Source organism: Babylonia areolata, chromosome 2 (assembly GCF_041734735.1).
Source record: "Babylonia areolata isolate BAREFJ2019XMU chromosome 2, ASM4173473v1, whole genome shotgun sequence".
Lineage (NCBI taxonomy): Eukaryota > Metazoa > Mollusca > Gastropoda > Neogastropoda > Buccinidae > Babylonia > Babylonia areolata.
The window spans coordinates 41,372,678-41,385,548 of NC_134877.1; the positions used below are offsets into that span (position 1 = coordinate 41,372,678).

Below are 12,871 nucleotides of genomic sequence, written 5' to 3' on the forward strand. Positions count from 1 at the left end.
ACGTGCCGACATGCTGTTAAGTGTGCTATTATTTTTGACAGTCTCTTCCATTGGCGCTTTCTTGCTGCAGGAAAACCCATCAGAGTTGTTATGACTGTTGTTTGGTCCGTATTAGTGTTTTTCTTTCCCGCCAGCCATACTGCATTTTGATTGTTCTGCTGTTAAACAGCATAGTGTATGACTTTTTGATATAATATTTTAGTGTTAATTTTTATATGATAAATAATGTCTGATGTTTAGCGCGTTCATAATCGTCATAACTGTTTTATTCGAGGAACTGATGCGTTCATATTGTTTCACAATATCTGCAGCTTGCTGTCCTTTTGTTCAGGTTTTCTTGCTAATGAATACCTGTTGCAGTTGAATTCTTCAGTGTGTCGTGTGTGTGTTACGCTGTCTCATACGTGTACTTTCATCTGCGACCGATATAAATGTTATCAGTGATAGGCGTATTCTTTTAAGTGAACAATGGCTCACTTTTTTTTCAGGCTAACATCTGTCTGATGTACGTTGTTGGTGGTGGTGGTGTTGTTGTTTTTTTTGTTTGTTTGTTTCTTGTTGTTGTTTTGTTTTGTTGCTTTTTTGTTGTTGTTTTTTTTTTTTGGGGGGGGGGGGGAGTCGGTTTTTTTTGTGGTTTTTTTACACCTGTCGAAGTTGAAGAAGTAGAGCTTTTCCTTCAAGCAGGTAATGTTGCTGATCCTGTATTTTCGCTCTCTTTCAACTGATCACAAAGACAGGTACTTCTCCCTCTCAGGAAAGTGATGTGACCTTGTTCTACTCATGCCATACCAGCAACGATAGAGAAAAACAGTATCCCTGACCAAAAACGAACCAGCACAAAAAATAGTAGCAAAAAGGAATTAATTTTGTTTTTTAAACAGCAAAAGAACATCTGCTGACGCTACACTGCTCTGTCTGGTCACGATTGTCTGCTTTTCATTTGTTTGCTTTGTTTCGCCATGGTGGAAGACGTGTTGGCTTTGTCAACGGTATAAATAGTGAACTATGGCTTTCAGTGCCGCAAGAAACCTTGTGACCTACCAGTGCTCTTTTCATAAACTTCCCACAGCATGCACTTTGCAGCCTTTCTGTCAAAGGCTCGTCGTTAATCAGTGTCATATTTATTTCTCTCCTCCTCTCCCCCACCCACCAGGAAAACGTGCTGACGCTCTACTACTCCTTCTACCAACGGCCCCGCAAGCGGCGGCGTGTGACGGCGTCGGCCACTGCCAGCACCCAGGACAACCACACTGCCACCTCCGGCCACGTCGTCAAGGCCAAGGCCCCCGCCACCTCCACCAACACCACCACCGCCGCCCCCACCACCACCACCACCACCACCTCCACCGTCACCATCGTGGAGGCGACGGACGCCGGGGGCACGTCGACAGACGCCGAGGGGACCAAGACCACCGTGTCTGTCAGCCTGCCCTCCTCCTCTTCCTCCTCCTCCGCCACCACCGCCGCTTCTCTCCCCCTGGCCCTCTCTCTGCCAGTGCCTCGCCCCGAGGCCAGCAGCTCCCTCCACGGCAAGACGGGGTCCTTGGGCTTCGATGAAGACGAGGACGATGACGACGAAAGGCCGCTCATCATCGTCACGGACACCCCGTCCGCCTCTGCCACGCCCATGGAGACGGACATGGCGGAGGGTGAGAGCGGGGTCACCATCATCACGCATTCCAAGACGGCGGCCGGCAGGAAGGGCGGGAGTGGTGGTAGTGGTGGTGGAGGGGATGTGGCGGACGGGGAGGTGGGCAAGCCGCCCTCAACTGTCAGCGTGTCCACCAGCCTCCTGCCTCCTCCCGCCTCCACCACTCTCGTCAGCAGTTCTGTGTGCAGCGCCGTCAGTGTTGCCAACATTCCCACAGCCAACTGCTCTACGTCGTCATCTTCTGCTTCTTCTGTATCTTCCGCTGCAGCAACAGTCAGTGTCCTTTCGCCGTCCCCTTCTGCCGGTTCTGTGACCACCGGGAAGTCACCCCATCCTTCCTCGTCCCCGCGTCCCGCGCAGCATGCTGTCACCAAAGAACACGGTAGTCCCACAGAAGCTGTTTCTTCAGAATCCGCATCCAACATATCACAGCGACAGACCGACTTTCCTAAACTGGCTCAAAGGCCGTCGTGTGCCGACCGCTCACCCAAACGACCACGCTCTGCGGAATCTGCAGGGCCTGTAGAAGCGGATCAGCAGAAGGACTCTTCGCACCCTTCGCAGTTACCATCTTCAAAAGAAGCAGCATCCAATGCACATAGTACACGTGCTGCTGAAGCCGGCTTCACCCAACAGTCAGCTAAAGTGGCACGTCTTGAAGATACCCCACAGTCCACACCTACTGCACGGCCTGCGGACACGTCAGGCGACACAGAACGCTCGCTTTCCGTCAGTGCTTGCAATGCGGAGATCCCCACGTCAGTAGCACCGTCTCTTCCAACACAATCTTTACAGCCAGCTGAATCGGTAGAGCCTAAAAGTCTTTCAGAAACCTCAGTACCAGCTGAACAGAGTACTTCAGAAACTTTTCCCACAGAGCCTAACCTCTCAGAATCCTGTACAAAACCCCTAGCCCCTTCTAAACCCTGCCAATCAAAAGAACCCGTTCATCCCAAAGACACCCCTGCTCCTAAGGAACTCTCGCAGACTGCAGAGTCGTCGGGGCGTCCAGCAGGGCCAAATGACCGAAGTAAGGGTCAGAGTGGTAACCAAGGAGAGAACAGCAAGAAAGAGGCTCGACCCATGTCTTCAGCAAAAGGGATCCAGTCTGATTCGTCACATTCATCCAACCGCTCCAAAAGCAACTCTTCATCCCTAGGAATATTTGAACGGATCTACACGGTTACTAGTAACTGCACAGCCACAGGAATTAAGAGCATCTTCAAGACCACTGCCATTGTGCCGGCCGTTGGGGCCGCCAGGAGGTACAGTGACGTCAGCGGCACGTCTCCAGTGGCGGGCATTGGGGAAAGGCGGGCCAGCACAGGGGGCGGAGGGCCAGAGGGGAAGAAGCATGCTGAAAAAGACAAGGCCAAAGTCTCCCTCCAAAAACACAAGGCAACTCCCTCCAGGGACAACCGTTCCAGTCTGGACGCCTTGGCGCACCTCACCAAGAACTCTGTCTTCAGTTCACCTCAGGGCAGCACGGCCAGCGTATCAAAGGTTGCCAGTGTTGGGTCAGAGGTAACTAAAAGTTCTCACAGCCATGCCAGTGGTTCTTTGCCCATCAAGACTTCTGATAAACGACACAATGCTAAGAAGGACTCTGGCTCCGTTAATGACAAACCAAGCAGCAACTCTGCTGCCGCTGGCAGTAGTCTAGATAAGAGTTCAGTGAATGTGCCACCACCTGCCTCCTCCCCAAAGCAGCCAGTGAACTCTGTATCCACCACAAGCGCAAAAAATGCAACGGCACAAGGCATGAAGGCAACGAGTGGAGGGAAGCCGAAAGGCATGAGTGGCGAGAAAACTGTTGTGTCATCTCCTGGTAATGTGAATAAACCAGAAACAAAGAGCTCCAATACTCTGATCGCTGGGGACCTGCGTGTCAAGTTGCCCAAATGTGAGGTTGGAAAAGAGCGTTTGTCCACAGCCATTGACCAACTCAAACAGCGCCAAAGCGCCAGTGCCACCTTGGCCATTCCCAAAAGGCCGCCTCCAGCTAGTGAGTCTGTGCAAAGTGGTCAGACACCTAACACAATTTCACACACATCCAGCACGACTTCACAAAGTAACGCTCTGCCTGTCGCTAGCACCAAACCCTTACCTGCAAGTGGCACAAAACCCAGTGAGGATGACAGAAAAATTAAAATGAAAACCAGTGCCACTGATAAAGAGTCAAACACCAGCGTCACCAACCAAAAGAAGTCTCCAGCAAATGACGTTAGCTGCCAGAGTAACAGTTCCAAGAAGAAAGAGGGTCAGATCAGTGGAGATGTTGACAACGGGACCGCCAGTGTCAGCTCAGTGGCTCACGCCGTACCCTCGTCCATCAGCAGCAGTACCAACAGCATGGCCAGCAGCAAACCAGGTCCTGGTGCCTCAGCGGAGAAACGGTCTGAAGGGCTTCCCCCCTCCATCAAGACGATGGCCAGTGTGAACAGCGCTAGTGTCAGACCAGAGGGCGGCAAGGCGGAGAGAGTCAGCAGCAGTGCTGGGTTGAAGAGAGCTCACAGTGCTACCACGTCTACCGTCAGCAGTGCCAGTTCTCCCCAGCTCTCTGCCACCATTACCACCACCAACACCCATGCCAGACTGCTGTCCACGACAAGGCTTGTGACCACTAGCGCTGACGCCAGACCAGCAGCTTCGTCGTCATCGTCACACATCCGTGCGTCATCTGTGAGCTACAGTGGAGAGGGTCCAGAAGCGAAAAGGCCGAAACTGTCAGGCAGCGGTCAGTTTTCTGTGTCGCCCCATGTGACTCCCACCATCCTGTCGTCATCTTCTGTGGCTACGGGTGGTGCCGTTGCCCATCGTCCTGATGGACTCAATGGAAGTACATCCACCTCATCCCCGGTCAGTTCAGTGTCCGGCAGTAAAACTGTGTACTGTGGCAACAGAGGCAGCAGTAGCGGGGTGACCAAGATTCGACCCTCTGGTAACCACACAGCCGGTGGTAAAGTGCTGGCTCCGGGGCAACGTGTGGACAGCTTGCTGTTCAAAGCCACCAACAGAATGGCTGCTGCTGCTGCCGCTGCCTCCAGACTCCCAGGGGACAGTCTCTCTCCGGGCTCTGTCGAAAACAAAGCGCACTCAGAGAAAAGGGTTCGTTCGGAAAGCGTGGATTCCAGAGTGAGTTTCATCAAGACTTTCGGAGGCGGAAGGTCGAGCAGAGAAACGTGCGTCAACCCTGCAGTAAACCGAGCGGACTTCTCTAACTTCTCCGCTCGACACATCCTCAGTCCCATGTTTTACACGGGCGTGAGCCGGGCCCCTGCCATGCCTGCTGATCCTAGAAAAAGCAGCAGCCAGGCTGCTGTTGTCAGCAGTCCTAGAACTCTTGCTGGAGCCAGCAGCCCCAAAACCACGCCAGGGGCTCGCGACCTGAGCAGAAAATCTGGCTCCAGTGACAGTGGCAAAGAGACGAAGAGCAGCAAAGAGAGCCTTGCCAGTGACGGCTCGCGGGGCGGCATGGACACGATGAAGCTGGACATCCCCCGCCTGTCCACCAGCAGCAGAGACAGCGTGTTCGCCAGTGACCCGGAGTCCAGCCCCACGCCCTCCCCCAAGTACTCCGACATCAACCGTAACCCCATCAAGCTGGAGCCGGGCAGCAAGCTGTGCCGCAGAGAGACATGGGTTTCAGCGGAGAACGGGGGCCGGAGGTCCACGGGATCTGTTGGCTCCCCCAATTCGCTGGGCTCGGGGCCGGGCTCTCCGCTGGAAACGGAACGCTCGCCAGCCAGAGACGCGCGTCGTCCTTCGGACTCGGAGCTTCTGCTGAGTCAGCGGTGGCACAGCCTGCACACGCACCCCCACCTCTTGGCCATCCCCCACCCCCGTGACCACGCCGCTGTGGCTGCTGTGGCCGCGCTGTACAACGGTCACTTCAAAGTACCGCCAGCAGCCAAGTACCTTCCTCTGGCTCCGGACCAAGTGCCCCGCTCTATCTCCCCGGATCCCATGCCTCTGGACTACTCCACCTCGTCCTCCTCGGGGTCCTCCAAGTAGCTGTGTCTGCAGCTGTCACCTCCTCTTCTGGAACTGCATGTCCTGGATCAACGCCTTAGACGTGATCACCCCTTTCATTGTCCAAGTAGCCTGCCTTTGCACACGGAGTGTCCGAACTATCGCACCTGTTACCCTTGCTATTGCTTGGTAATGCTGACCACCCAGAAGCTATGCTTCTGGGCTGTTACTTTCCTGCTTGTTTCGTCCAAGTAGCACTGCCTTTCTGGAGTCGGGGAACCACACTCCTGGATACCTTTCCCGCTTCACCATTGTGTGTGTGTATATAGAGAGACATCTGTAGGACTGGATCTGAAGTGTGTGCATTCCTGTACATTTTCTATCAGTGGTGCTGCTTTCGTAATACAAGTTTTGTGAGGTGCATCATAATCTTTTCACATACACACACACCCTCCCCTGTATTTTTTAATCTCTTTAGTCAAGCCTTGACATTTCCAAAGAAAAATATAAAAAGCTGGAAGAACATTTTTATATGCAAATGCATAATTATATGTTTTTGGTGGTATTTGTTAGATTGTGGACAGATGGGATCATGTTCAATGGAAACGGCCGTGCAGGTTACTAGTGTTGCATTTAGTTTTTCCTTTCTCTAGGTTATTATCGCTGTGGCATTGTCAGTGCTTGCCTGTGGTGCTTGATGGTCAGCACGGAGTGCTATGCGGTGATTCTGTGCTCTCCTATATTGTTGGAAAAGCAACAAATCTGATCTTGCAGAGTTGTTATCAGTATCTGTCGTCAAATACTGCCTTTTATGGTTTCTGTTAAGAACAACTGTCAGAATATATACAGACACCTACAAAGCGAGGTCCGGAAAACACTGAAGCATTCTGAGAGGCTGTTGAAAATACGTCTTCATACGGTTGAATGGTTTGCTTCAACCAGACGTTTGCGTTCAGAAGGGCAAGCCATAGTGTTCAAGATGTGTTGTATTAATCATCTTCTTTGAGTGAAGGAAGCATGTCTTGTTTTTTGTAAGGAATCCGTGATCACTCGCAATATACACTGATCTGCTGACATGCTGAAACCTTATCACCTGACAAAGTGCTGAGAGTTGTAAGAGTGGTTTGTTTTTTTTCCTTCAAAGTGTAGACCAGCATTGGAAACTACAGCACAATAGTGGCCCCGAAGTGATGCAGTGAATCCCTACAATGGAAACCGTGTTGTCAACTTGTGCGTGTCAGTGTTGTGACAGTGTCGTCATTACCAGAACGTCTGTTCCAGGAACGAGGTCCTGTTTGTGGTAACAGTTCAGTAATTCCCGTTTTCAAACATTATCTTTGAGGAGGTGTCAGAAACCTCTGTCTGCTATACTGGGGAGACACGAACGTGACGGGAAGCGAGAAGGACAGAGCCGGCTGTGACTGCGTGACCATCAGTATGGTCAGTGGCGTATGCCGTGATGACCACAACAGTCCCTGATATGATAGAGGGGCAGACAGTGCTGGGCAGTTTTGCGTGTCCCGTCCAGTGCCCCCCCCCCTCCCCCCAACGTGTCAGTGGCAGTGACACCGTGAGGCTGCCCTTCACAGTTGGTCCCTGTGGGACTGGTCGTGGACATGTTATGCAGACATGCTGTGAAGCAGAAACGGTTCCTGTTCTGCTTTTTTGTGTGTTTCTTTTTGACTTTCCGTTGTGCCATTGCAAACAGTGTGTACAAATACACAAACTTGGACCGCTGTATAACCAGTTGTCATTAGTGCACAGTTTGCGATTTGGTTCTGTTGAAAGTGTATGTCATGAGGCATTTAACAAGGAGTGCATTTTCACTGGTTATTTATATATATGTGTGTGTGTATATATAGTATTAAGACAGCACATACAAAACCAGATGACAGCAGCGTATATACCATTCACTTTTAATAGTCCTGACGTTTTTCTTTTGTTAGACTCAACAGTTTCAGTAACGATGGTGTGTGAAAGAAGATGCTGCCCTTTGTCTTGACACCAACATGTTGCACGTTTCATTTATAATATTCAAACACTGGAGGGCTTGGAAGGAGGGGCTGGGACATGTCTGTAGTCATAACTGTCCAACAGTATCTGTAGAATTTAGGCAGGGGTTGTCAAAAGTAATCCCTGCTCATGTTTTACTAGACTGTTTTGCTTTTGAATACCCAACGGTTGTTAAACCCAGATGGGGAGGGGGGATGCATGTCAAAGGAGATGGTTAACTTTCTCTGATGTTGTGGCGAAAATGAGGAGGGAGGGTGGAAAGAGGTTGGGGGGTGGACGGTGTGCAAGATTTAATCTTATTTTCCTTTTCAAGAACTATATGGAATGATATGCTTCAATTCACAAGAAATAATTGAAGAGAAAAAGAGGGAAGAAAACATTATCCACGCCTGATAGTCAACGACTTCTCTGTCAGAGCAGCTGTTCATGACTTTACAGCAATACACAAGTACAGCTAGGGGTTTTGGGAGGGAGAAAGTGGGGAGTTGTGAATGAATATTTATTTAATTTTGTACCGGTGATTCTAGAAACGGTAGTCCCGATTGTACAAATCTTCAGTAATTCGTCATTATCAGGTTTTTATCAAGAGCCTGCTTGGTTTGACTGAATAGTGTCTTTCCATGCAGGAAATAGTATGATTATTTCGCACGCTCTCCTCCCATCCCCCAGACGTTTGCTGTGCTATTTGTGTTCAACGTTCACAGTATTTATCACTAATGGCAAGCATAATGAGAGAAAGAGAGTAAAGAAGGATTAATTGTTAAATGTACTGTTACCACTCCTTGCACATTGTGAGCACATCCGTTGGTGAGTGCGAAAGCGCATGGGTGGGCGATATGGAAATGACAGTGGGTGTTCGTGTGGTGAATGTGCATTTTGACAGTGACACGTTAACTAATCTGTGTACATTTAATCTCACATTTATTTAAATCTGTATGCTAATTCATGCCATTTCATATTCATGTAGTTAATGGGTTTTTTTCTTTAATGTGTTGCATCGATTTCTGCTGAGCCCAGAACGCTTATGAATGTGTTGTGTTTTTTTCTTCTTCCTTTCTTTAATAATTATTATTTTGAAAAGCAAAGATTAGTTTTAAAAAAAAGAACAACGTTGTATGAAGATAAGTGCTTTGAAAAGTTTTCTAGACACACTTAGAAATGATGGCTTTGTATGAAGGTCAGTTCATTGTCATCAGTACCGGGAATACAGCCTTCAAAACGAACGTCTCTGTTTGAAAGGGTTATTTAATATTTATCCGTGAAACACAAGGAACGAGCAGACTTTTTGTATTATAAGATTAGTCTTCCACGATTTGTGCTGGAAACTCTGGTAACGACGATTTTTTTTGGGGGGGTGGGGGGGGACCGCAAAGATCGAATGGTTGTGTGTTGGGATTAGTTTGCTGACTGCTTACGAACAGGACTTGGATAGGAAAGTGCTTGCTATCAAGACGTCGTTTATTTTGCTCCCAGTGCATAGCTTGTAACCGCGGAGTCCGTAGCTCTCAAGCGCGCGGTTCGTTTACCTGTGATAGTTGCAGGAAACACAGGGCCGGCTTTTCCCGTTCCAGAGGGTACAAGCCGGAAACCCGAGTGGTCCACAGTAAACAGATGTTACCACTGCCGCCGTGCAGATAAACGTCCCTGTATTGTTCCTCGTCTTGGCCGTCCCTGGATGGTTATTTGTTCTTGTCTGTCAGGTAACATCAGTCAGCCGTCAGCGCCGTTCCACTGGCGTATTACTAGTGGACTGCCAAAAAAGTGGCTTGTAGAGATCAGTCTCCTAATGGGCAGTTCCACCTTTCACGTCTTGTTAAAGCTCTGCAGCCTTCAATAGGATCCTCTTTGACCCCTCCACCCCCTTTTCCCGTCGGGTAGTTACTCGAGTCGGTGTTGATACCGATATTGACGTTCGCCTGTACGTGTCAGTTAACAAACTACTTCCGTCTGTGTTTATACCAATAAATCCGTTGAGCCTGTACGTACGTATTAGTACAGAGACGAACATGGGAAGAATGTCGTCCCAAACGTGGTCATCAGGTTTTGTGGACTGCAAGACACGCACACACACACACACACACACATATTGCATCACAATATGTACGTCATGGCGTGCTTGCGTCATAAAAGTTACGTAAGAGTTACCCTGGTAACATGCAAACAACTTATCCCTTGAGAAAGGAACGTGATCGAAAATTTCGAATATTTGACAGATTGATTGTTTTTCTTCTCTCTCTCTCTCTCTCTCTCTCTCTCTCTCTATATATATATATATATATATATATATATAATGCGCTTCCCCCGCTTTCTTGATATTAAACACAAACTTAAACATAGGGTGATGGTGGGATCATCGATTAGCGCTTCTTCCTTCTTCAGTCCCTTCCCCGTTCTCTTGCTTTTTTTGTTTTGTTTTTTGTTGTTGCAGATTATTTTTCTAGGAGATATGCATATTATGGTAAGTAATGGCAAGTGGTTGGCTGATATATATATTCATTTTTTTCCACGCGAAGCTAAACAAAACCAAAACGAGAGAAATGCAAAGTAGATTCCATTTTTTTTCCGGTGTGTACAAAACCATGTATTGTGTATACATACATAAATATTTTTTACTTAGCTTGGATTATTACTTCTTTTCAAGCGACTGCGTGATGCGTTATACGGGCTATTTTATTCGTTCAATCAGAACTGTTGCATTTTGTTGTGTGAAATGGAAAACTTCCAACGTAACTATTATTTCCATTCCACGTCTCCGTATATGTGTATATAAAATATACAGACACCTGAATGAAAGGCAAGGTGCGTTCTCACCGTCCCGTGTGATCGACTGCAATACCCGGCTCTAGCACCACCACCCCTCAGTTACCCCTCATTACACCCCCCCAAAAAAGATAATTTTTTCATCAACGTCGTAGACCGTCTTCATAGCAACAACTGCAGAATAAAGTGTCTTTTTTTTTTTCATAATCATCATCATCATCATCATAGCAGTCACAGCAAAATATTCACGTAGAAACGCAGTTTGTGACAAAGAGCGTACTCCACCATTAACCAGGAAGGGAAAAAAATCCAGCGCAATAGAAATTCGCAGTTCGTCCCAGAATTACCCCCAACCCCACCCCAAAGTATAAAAAAAAGAGAAAGAAATAAAGAAAAAAGAAAACCCTAAAAGAAAAGAAAGGAAAAACGTTACACTGAAGTAAACGAGAGAACTCTCTGTAGCTGAAAAAAAACCCCAACCAAAACCACACACAGCAGGAAAACCTGCAACCGATATTCTCAATGACTTAAAAATGCACGCATTATAAAACTCTTCCGCATAAATCTGTTGTTATATATGATCGTAATAAAAGTTTGTTGGCTTGGCAAGTCGTAAATCGCGTGACCGGGGATCTCTTTTTCAAACACACCACGCACGCACTCACACAATCAAACACAGAGAGAGAGAGAGAGAGAGAGAGAGAGAATCGGATTTTTCTCTTCTGCGATAGTCTCCTGCTGCTTATGGAAATGTCCCATACCATGATTATAAGCTGTTCTGAAGATCTAAACCCTTTATCCCAGAACACCTGAACCAGTCGGAAAATGGTGCGTGTTACTCGAATTTTTATGCATGCGTGTGTGTGTGTGTGCATGCATTTGCGTGCGTCTGGTGAGTGAAATGACAGTCGCGTTAAGTCTGTTATGAACAGCAATAAGACATATTCCGCATGCACTGCTTCCTGTGAAGTTGTAATTAGGACCAGCTGTCTATTGCCCGCTACTGAACTAGGAGCAAAACATGTAAAAACAGAACAATGAATTTTTCTCTCAGCGTGCAAACACTTATTTTCCTCGTGTATGTGTATGCGTGCGTACGTGCGTGTGTACATTTGTGTGTTTGTGTATGTGTACATGTGTGCGTGCGCCTGTGCGTTTGTGTGTGAGTATGTGTGTGTGTGCGTGTTCGTTCTTTAGTTCAGCGTCTTTTCACTATCAGTGATATTGGAGAGAGAGAGAGAGAGAGAGTGTGTGTGTGTGTGTGTTGCTGAAAATCATCCACTTGAACACGGTAGGATCAAATAATTATTAAAATTGTTTGATGTAAATTTTCTGTGTAATTACTGATAGATGTGCGCAGATGCATTAGAAATATACATATACATACATACACACACACACACACACATATATATATATACACACACACACACACACACACATATATATATATATATATATATATAGTGTGTGTGTGTGTGTGTGTGTGTGTGTGTGCAATATTTGATACAAAAGCAGCAACAGAGAAAAGGAAAAAATCGATTATTATCAAAACAAGAGCAAACCAACAAAAAACCAACAAAAAAACAACAGGTATTAACCTTTCCCGTTAGATGAAATGATCAAGAAGCACGAAGAAAACAAAGATGGTCGTGTAGTTGTTAACATGGGGTCTAGTGCTTTTATTTACCATAGTTTGTTGTCTGGTTTGCACACTGACTGATTTCTCCAACATCATTTACTTGAGGCGTGTCAATGAGACGAAAACGTTTTAAATTCAATTTTTGTTTCCATGAGCTGAATCTTGTCTGACAATCTGAACGTTGGGGAACAAAAAGGTGAAAGAACACGAACAAACTGAACCCGCTGTGATCGTGTAAACTGTTGAGTTTAAGAAATACACGACGGAAATTTGAAAGAATTTCAGAGAAAGTTGATGTATGGAATGCGGACATTTTATTTTTGTTATTTCACCAACGTCATCAAAACACGATATATATGATACCGCAAACACCTCCTTTCCCATGTTATTTTATTTGACTGGGCGCACGTGAAACCATGTGTTCCAGCTGTTCGTTCTGACAAGAATGGCCCGGTCAGCATCAGCCCGGAGTTTCGTTTTGAAAATATCCACCCATGTTTGGTATGTGCGGAAATACTCAAGGAATTGAAGAAGCCAAACATCCAACTTTTTTTTTTTTCAACACACTTACTGCAGCAGGTTCGTGAAACAATCGCGCGACAAGAGACCATGCACGCAAAGTTTACAGCATCGTTGGAAACGGTTTCGACCAGTCTCGATTAAAGAATGACAAAAAGTTAGAAAACGTAAGTGATAAGTTTGCTGCTTTGTTTGGATATACCGTTCATATGATCCCAACAGCACCGTGTATCGACGAGAAACCGTAACACTTCTAATGAAACGCAATCAGGCCAACGTTTTGATGACAAAATGTCCACAGCAGTTAAATAAAA

General features: G+C 47.1%; 1 protein-coding gene across 1 annotated transcript in view; it reads left to right on the forward strand.

Moving 5' to 3' along the window:
- LOC143301450 (uncharacterized) overlaps nucleotides 1–11,901 on the forward strand; it is a 121,197-nt gene extending 109,296 nt beyond the window's left edge. The window contains exon 10 of the mRNA XM_076615754.1: nucleotides 1,154–11,901. Within this exon, the coding sequence (XP_076471869.1) occupies nucleotides 1,154–5,665 (4,512 nt within the window). The 3' untranslated portion in view covers nucleotides 5,666–11,901. The remainder of the gene's footprint in view (nucleotides 1–1,153) is intronic.
- Nucleotides 11,902–12,871: the final 970 nt, after the last annotated feature.